Here is an 8,632-nt window from a genome sequence, read left to right on the forward strand (position 1 = left end):
AGAGATGGATCGATCTCGATCAGATCAGATCAGATCCCTTGCGGCTGGCATCATTCTTCGGCGGCTCCGTTTTGGTGCTGCGTGCTTGTCTCCTTGCGACTCGACTCGACTCGACTCGACACAGAGCTAACAAGCTTGATCCGTGAAGCTTTTCTTCTCCTGTGATGGGACCCTGAGAACGAACCCTATTTGCACTTTTGGTGACGACCGCGAGATCGACGCGAGGTTTGCTAGCATGTACTCCATATATAAAACTACACAAATACATGTGCAAGGATCAACCACGTTTTCCTTATCTTTTCTCTTTTGTTTTTTCGTCTTTGTTTTTTTTTTAAATATTGGCAGGAGCACTGGCTTTAAATATTGGCAGGAGCACTGGCTTGCATGAGGAATAGAAGTTCTGTTTATATATCACATAGCAATTACATAATGAACTAGTACACTCATACATCCAAGGGAAAATGATAAGTTGTTAGACATTATAAGTGCATTATATCTTCTCGGATCTCGTGACAGCATGCCTAACGACGAATGAGAATATCCTGTTGAACTAAGCTGAACACTTGATCTGCCCGCATTGTTGTATTTTCGAAGATCCTTCGATTTCTCTCTTTCCAAATATTCCAAGTAACGTACATTAATATTGCTGCTACTGATCTTCGCTATTTTCCTTGCATCGGCGTTAAAATTTCACTCCACCATTTCTGAATGTCGTCTTCATTGCCTGATAGAAGTCCGGCACCCCAGCCCATCCAATTGCAGATCAACAACCACACTTCTTTTGCAAAAGGGTACTGTATACAAATGTGTGTTGTCGTTTCAGGAGCTTGATCACATAGGGAGCATGTTCTGAACAAGTCCTGTGAGGATTTTCTTTTGGAAAAGCAGCCAAGCAAAAAAAAATATTTTCCCTTCAGCATGGACTTTCCAAATGTCCTGATGCTGTCCATTTGAGATTGATCCTTGGAGTTGCGCTTGATATGCCGATTTTGCATTGTATAGTCCATCTACAGACCATCGCCATTAGATGGAATACTCCTGATCATTTAGCTGAACCTCCTGCACCAAATCCACGAATTCAATTATTTCTTGAAAGGATGTCATACGCGAGAGCCCCTCGTCCAACTGAGATTTGTGAGTTCTTACTGTACTGTTCGTCCAATCTTCTTTGGTTTTTGAGACAAGACCGGGCATGCATCATCCATCAGCTATTGTCAATTTTTACCAGCCGACGTCAGCCTCTAATTTCACCACAGTTGTTTAGGCTCCGTTTTAATACTCCCTGATAAAGTTTAGCACCTATCACATTGTATGTTTGGATGCTAATTAGGAATATTAAATATAGGCTAATTACAAAATTAATTGCACAGATGGAGTCTAATTCACGAGATGAATCTATTAAGCCTAATTAGTCCATGATTTGACAATGTGGTGCTACAGTAACCATTTACTAATCATGAATTAATTATGCTTAATAAATTTATCTCGCGAATTAGCACAGGATTCTGCAATTAGTTTTATAACTAACTCATGTTTAGTCCTTCTAATTAGCATCCGAACATCCGATATGACATTGCTAGAGTTTAGCACTGGTATCAAACATCCGCTTAGTATTTCTAGCCCCGTTGTCGGCTGCAGTCAATATTAATGCTAGTAAGTGATCTGATCAGCGCCCGCAGCACTGTGCACTATAGTGATGTACAGCAGCCAGCGGCGGCCAGCGGTGTGCACGCACGGGGTAATTAAAGCCCCTGAAGGTTATCAGCAGGATCAGCCCCGTTTGACTTGCTGTCCAATTGTCCACGCATGCCCGTCGCTTTCGTGCCCTTTATTATTCGGTCTTCCCGTGGCGCCCCGTGCCAGCTCGAGCTCGGCCCACGGGTGGTGCGTCCTGCAACCAGCGTTGCGGCCTTGCGGGCGGAAGGAAAAATTGATCTCATAGCATCGAAAGATCACCGGTATTACGTTTGCCGTTTCGTAAAATAGTATCGAAAGAATGCAACGTTACCTGAAAATAGTATTCTATCACGTTTGAGCAGGTACCACTAGAGCAGGTTTGCCTGTCGCCTCAGCAAGAAGGGGACGGAGAGCAGGCTTGCTTGTCGCCTCAACGAGAAGGGGGTGGCGTTTGCTCCGAACGTAACAGAATGCTATTTTCAGGTAACGTTGCATTCTTTCGACGTTATTTTACGAAGTCGAACTTTTGACGGTATTTCCGAATATAAGGATCTTTCAATGCTACGAGACCAATTTTGCTTGCGGCAACTGGGCGGCGGGCGCTGCCATGCCAACAGGTGCGGAGGTGGGTTTGATTTCCGTGGGCGCGCGCGGGCGCGAGGCCGAGGCCATGCGTCATCTCCGTTCGTGCGCGTGGGGCTCCTGCTCTGGTCTCTGGTCGCCGGCCGAATGGTTTGCCACCAATGACGAGGCCTCCACCTCAATATCACCGGCCTGCTTTATTCGACGCTAGCTCATCGAGGACCACCGGCAGCGGCATGGTCCTCCTCATCCACTTCTGTTCTGGCACGCCTCGATAGGTCTCTCTTGGCTTTATGCGAACTTGGAGGCAAAGATATCGTCAACGACGGGGCCGTACCGGAGATTTTGAGGCCCGGAGCAAACCAAGAAATGGGGCCCTACATAGTGACTAGTGAAATACAAATAATCGAGATATATTTGGATTCCAATATATGAGTAACAAGTACATGCTTTTTTCATACAAATAACAGCAATATGAAATTAGGTACTCATGTTATAGGATTATTAAAGGGCGAATAGTACATACCAATATCTTCTTAACCTCTAGTAAAAAGCATCATTCGTCTGATGTTCTTTGAAATGAAATCTTCAATTATATCTTCATATTTAATCTTCTCCAAAACATCAGTTTCAAGTGCAATTGTTGCCAGCCCATTGAGTCTTTCTTGTGTCATTGTACTACGCATGTAGGACTTTAATAACTTCAGTTTTGAAAAGCTCCGCTCCGCAGATGCAACTGTTACAGGAATAGTCAACAAAATTCTATATGCAATAAGGGCATTTGGAAAATAGCCCATCCGTTTCACAAACTTCATAATATCAAGAGGGCCCATATCTTCCTTAGGGATGAAATCTTGGAGGAACTTTAACTCCACAAGTAATTCTTTGCCATCAATATCAGAATGTTCACCACTCTTAAGTGCTTCCTCAAGATGAGCACAAGAAGATAACAAACTCTTATCATCTAAGGAGCACAATTTATGTGAAGTGAACAAAAAATCAAAAGTCTTTTCATACCCCCGGTATTGCTCAAACCTCCTAGTTAGTGAAGCAATTGCTTGATCAACAACAGGCAAAAAATACTTGAGCCTAAATGATTCCTCTTCAGACTGTGAAGCAATAGATGCATCATCAGGTGTCTCATCAGATTGCCTTTTCCTTTTGATTTTACGCTTGGTACGAAATGCTGGCTCAATATCCATCTCGTGTGCTATTTCTTGGTACAACAAATCTCTCAAGTGCACCCTTCTGAGCCTGAGCAGCAAGAGCTAATCTTTTTTTCTTCTTACGCTTTTCACAACCGGAATCATATTTTCTAACTCTAGAAGACATCGTAAATAAATAGACCTCCCTGTTTCATGAATCACAAACAAAATAGAACAAATTAAACGGATGTGCGCTTGTGCGACAATCATTAATGTAATGAGTCCTGTTCAGAATTCTCACAATCTCACTGACCTACTTTCACCGTCAATGATCAGTGATCACTTGAATACTTGATCAGATGTCCAACGAACTGCAAATTCGTAGCTGTTAAAAAAAGTAAGGAAAGACTTGAATACTTTAATACTCTCACAATCTCACTTGAATACTTGAATAATTGATCAGCTGACGAGTGACGACAAAGACCAAGACACGCGGATTAAAAAAAGTGAGGAAAGGGAAGAGATGACAGATCACAGATGCATGCACACACCTCATACGGAGACCCGGCGTACCACTGTACGTCTGTACCAGTGTACCACAAGCAGGCTACCAGGACGCCCGCCGTCGGAGTCGGCCGCCACTGACGACCAAACCTGCGCCACGCCGGGCGCCGGCGCGGATCACACGAACGGCGGCTTCAGTGGGAGCTGCAACGGGAAGGTTCGCACGATACACGTCCACGTCGTTTCAGTACCCCGCGATGACCCCTGGAATTCACGGTACACATCCCGACGGCCGCCTGTTCCACTTCTATGGATAGTAGATGGGTCGAGTTAAAGTCCAATAGTTGGGGGCCCTAATTTTTGGGGGGCCAGCTCGGTCGCTCCAGTTGCGCTGCCTAATGAACGGGCCTGGTCAACGATATCCATTCAGGCGCGTACCACTATGCTGTTCTTTTGGAGTTCTTCGTAGTCTACAAGTCCAGCTTCAATAATGGTCATTTTCGTGATATTAATATAAAAAATATGGAGATAAGGAGATTATGGAAGTAAGATGTAGGTGCGCGTCTATATTATCATCGTCTACATGCATTACAAGCTTTGATTATTATTTTGATGTTTTTCATCGGTAAGTAGTCTTCATGTGATGTAAAAAAAAATGGTCCGCTCGGATTCACATATGGAAGTTCTCTCACATGGTCATGATATAATTTGATTGTTAGCAACAATGTGCTGTTGGAGGAACGAACTATATTGGTCAGAATATAGTCAGCTGACCAATTGACCATACATAGTCACATGGTACCTTCCATTTCAGAATGTAGTCAGGCTGACCAATTGACCATACATAGTCACATGGTGCCTTCCATTTTGAAACGGATTTACTGACTTCCACGATTGCCCAAGCAAAAGCTGGACAAGAAGCGAATGGCGGCTCTTACTGATTCTAAGGGTTGTTTGGTTGCCGGCCTCAAGTAGCCAAGCCACACGCGTCTCCACTATAGGTGTGGTGTCAAATACAACTGCAAAAGGTTGTGGTAGGCTAACAGCTAAAAGTGAGTGAACAACTAACTAGGGGTTTGGCTACAAAATTCATGGCATGGTGGATTGTGGTTGGTAACTAAGCAACCCGTAAAGCTCCGTTTCTTTTCACTGAGCGATCGTACCTGTGCTTCCATGTGCCTCCAATGCATTAATAAGTACACATAGATATCGTATAGTTGGTACATATAAGAGGTAAAGGTAGATCCAACCTGGGGGAGGGGGTTCAAGCCCCCTGAGTTCTTTGAAGAGAAGAGAGAAAAGGGAGTGAGGGAGGGAGGGATGGAGAGGAAGAGGGATCGAAAGAATATGATGGGATAAAGAAGAGGAAGAAGATGAGTCCACTAGATTTCAAGGTCAAACTTAGAAAGTGTATATCTACCGTGTCAGCTGAGGTAACTGGTGTTTATGTGTCTATAAAAATGCCATGTGTTCTTTAAAAAAGGACTAGCTTGACTCTTTGATAGTGGTAGCTGTGATGAGGACCAAACCTAGCAAAGCTAGCTCGAATAATGCGTTGCTGTCACCACAGTCGAGGACAGCTTAGTGGACACTAGTATGTGTTGTCCTTGCTCAACGCCCACTCGCACACAGAGTCGATCACATCTCGCTAAAAAAAGCATTTGAATCTCTGCTGGTGCGTGTGCTTACTGCGTAAGGCAGCATCCAGTAGTAGTGGGGGACTGGGGGTCCATGCATGTGCGATGAAGAAAATATATAGACCATCACGAGTAGAGAAGGAGAAGTCCACACCACTCAAAGCCATATCTCGCCAAATACCCGACCCAAGATTCGAATTCGTCACGAGGGGCCACCGGCTTCACTTTCCTTGGTGGGAACTTAGGTAGACGCGACTCCTCGATTTCCACAGCAGACTGGCCAATTAACATGTAAGCTACCACGGAGTACCTCGTACATGTAAGAGACTGAGAGCAGGACAGCAGGGGGTGACACAACCCATCACACCATCTCGTTCCGTCCCCTGTTGTCACACAATTCTTCTACTTCACCCAGCAGCGGTGAACTTTAGCTGAACCCGCACGGAGGTTCTCGTTCTCGATCTCTGCTAGCTGCCTCAACTCTGAGGCCTTCGGAAAGTTGACGGGTGCAGTAATAATGATCATCTGTTCCGGTTCCAAGCAACACAACATACAAAGCCAAAAGGAATTGCCTGCCCCGCGTTAATTTAATTTATTTCCTTGGAGCAAGCGTGCGTGCGTGCGAGCACTCCTGCCCGTTGCCTGCATGCTTCTCTTCCACCCTCGAACGCGCAGAAAGGCCACCAGCCATGGTTCCTTCTGCCTTGCCTATGCTTAATTGATACTTCCTCCGTACTCGCAAAGGAAGTCGTTTTGGACAGCAACACGGTCTCCAAAGTATTACTTTGACTCCTTATTTTTATAAAAATATTTATCAAAAAGTGTTATATGTATATTTTTATGAAAGTATTTTTCAAGACAAATCTATTTATATGGCTTTCACATTTCCAAACTCAACAACTTAAAAGTTATTCATGATTTATATTCCCAATGTTTGACCCAAACCTTATCCAAAACGACTTCCTTTGCGAGTATAGAGGAAGTACTACATAAGATGGTATACATATGTATCAAGAACTGCTTTGTCCATCATCGTGGTTATTAGGAGGAGGATAAAAAAAGGTCAATATCTCGACGCTGCAAGCACCGTACCGTGCATAAAACAAGCACACATTTGAACCAGTTTGTTAGCAGTATTAGTAGGACCATTTGGAACAATCTTGTTGGCTTATGCTTGTGTTGGCCGGTCGTCACCCTAGGAACCAGTGATCACACCGGCTAATAACCATGTCCGTCGCCTCGCGCATCCATGTGTCCTCCTCCTCCATCCGTGTGAGAAATACTAACCCTGTCCTGCCTGTCCTTGGGGCTACACTATAATATAATTTGACATATATCATTGGCGAATTATCAGCTAGCTGGATGCCTTGCGTTACTCAACAAATTCGAGGGATCTTGTTGCCGCCGCCGCGAGCGAGACAGGTGGGACAACGTGACGCCTGTGGTTGTGCTTGGATGGAATCGCGCTTTTTTTTTTCTTTATAAATCCAAAGGCATCTGTCCCAGAGGAACAATACCACAAGCTGTCCGCCTCCCCCCAGCTGGAGACGAAGCTGCTGCAGATGCATCAATCATATTCTTATCAAACAATCCTCTCGGCCGCATTAGCTGTGGATTAGAAGAACTCGAGGGTTTAGTTAACAATTGAGTTTAGTCCCAGGAGCTTATAATTTTCTAAAAAAAAAGTCCTAGGAGTTTATTAGGCGCAAATCACTTTCCCCAGGAATTTCGGTAGCCGTTAAGAGTAAGTCCTAGGTGCCTCGGCGTGGGGCGCCTCTGCCCCCACGTCTCCGGCGAGCCGCGAGCCCCCGGGGCCCACGCGCTCACGGCATCTCGTGTCGTGGCCGCGGAGCACGAAGGCCGGGCCGGCGGAGGCACCAAGCCCAGGAGCACGTCCGTCCCGTCGTCAAACGACGCGGCAAAAGCAACGCGAAGCACACGGCCGCGGGGCACGCGACGCGCTTATTTCCGAACGCTTGCTTGACTGCCGTGCCACTACACTTGCATCGGCACGGCCGCACGCGCTCCGAACGTACCTCTCAATGCACTGCCACCACAAGTCGCAAAAGGTTGATTTTTTTTTCTTTCTAGAAAGAGCCATAATAGGTGTTCGGTTTATGTTCTCAGGTAGCCAAATACCCACGTGAACCTCACTTCCTTTGCAGTCTGCCGCCTGAAAGTTACGTATGACTAAAAGTCCCTGTCACATCGAATATAATTAGGAGTATTAAATATAAATTAATTATAAAATTAATTGTATAAATGAAGACTAATTCGCAAGACGAATCTATTAAATCTAATTAGCTCATGATTTGACCATGTGGTGCTACAGTAAATATGTGCTAATCATGAATTAATTACGCTTAATAGATTTGTCTCGCAAATTAGCCACAACTTATGCAAATAGTTTTATAATTAGTTCATGTTTAGTCCTTCTAATTGGTATCAAACATCCGATGTGACCTAAATTAAAAATTAGTTCACGGAGCCAAACACCCCTAGATTCCTCCGTGCCTGATAACTAGCTGAATTTATCTGCCATTTGGCGTCTGCTTGACTCGTCTCAAATACCGTGAGAAAAAGTTATTTGGAAAGTGAAATATAGTTAGGTAATTGGAAAACCATAATTTTCTGGCACTTTTCGCAATTACCCCATGCGCGGAACTAGTCTATGAGACTGAAAAAAATTTATACACTATCATCTAGTACTATCGTGTTACAAAATATTATGGAGAAACAAACAAAAAAAATACAATAATGAGCTCCGAGAGTGAAACGATTTGCTCTAGTAGCTCGGACTGGCACTGACCATAAACTGAGGAATTTTCTCTTATCAAGACAACTGAAAAAGCTTTTCTTTATCCCAAAAAAACTGAAAAAACTTTTCAGGAATAAAATTTACTTTTTTTTAAACCAAACTAAACCACAAGAATGAAACGAAATGACAGCGCACAAAGCCTGCGGTGGGCCCCTCCGCGAAATCTAATGACATTAGGACAAGGTGTTAAGGGAATAAAAAAAACGGGGACAAAAAACAGGGAGAAAACCCAAACGGAGACGACGACGAAGAACACTCCCCTAGTCTCC

General features: G+C 44.4%; 1 protein-coding gene across 1 annotated transcript; it reads right to left on the bottom strand.

Annotated features, from left to right (window-relative positions):
* Positions 1-2,795: 2,795 nt before the first annotated feature.
* LOC117835241 (uncharacterized) lies at positions 2,796-3,461 on the bottom strand. Its single transcript, XM_034714611.1, has one exon. It carries the CDS (start codon positions 3,459-3,461, stop codon positions 2,796-2,798), a length of 666 nt encoding a protein of 221 aa, XP_034570502.1.
* Positions 3,462-8,632: the final 5,171 nt, after the last annotated feature.

Source organism: Setaria viridis, chromosome 9 (genome assembly GCF_005286985.2).
Source record: "Setaria viridis chromosome 9, Setaria_viridis_v4.0, whole genome shotgun sequence".
Lineage (NCBI taxonomy): Eukaryota > Viridiplantae > Streptophyta > Magnoliopsida > Poales > Poaceae > Setaria > Setaria viridis.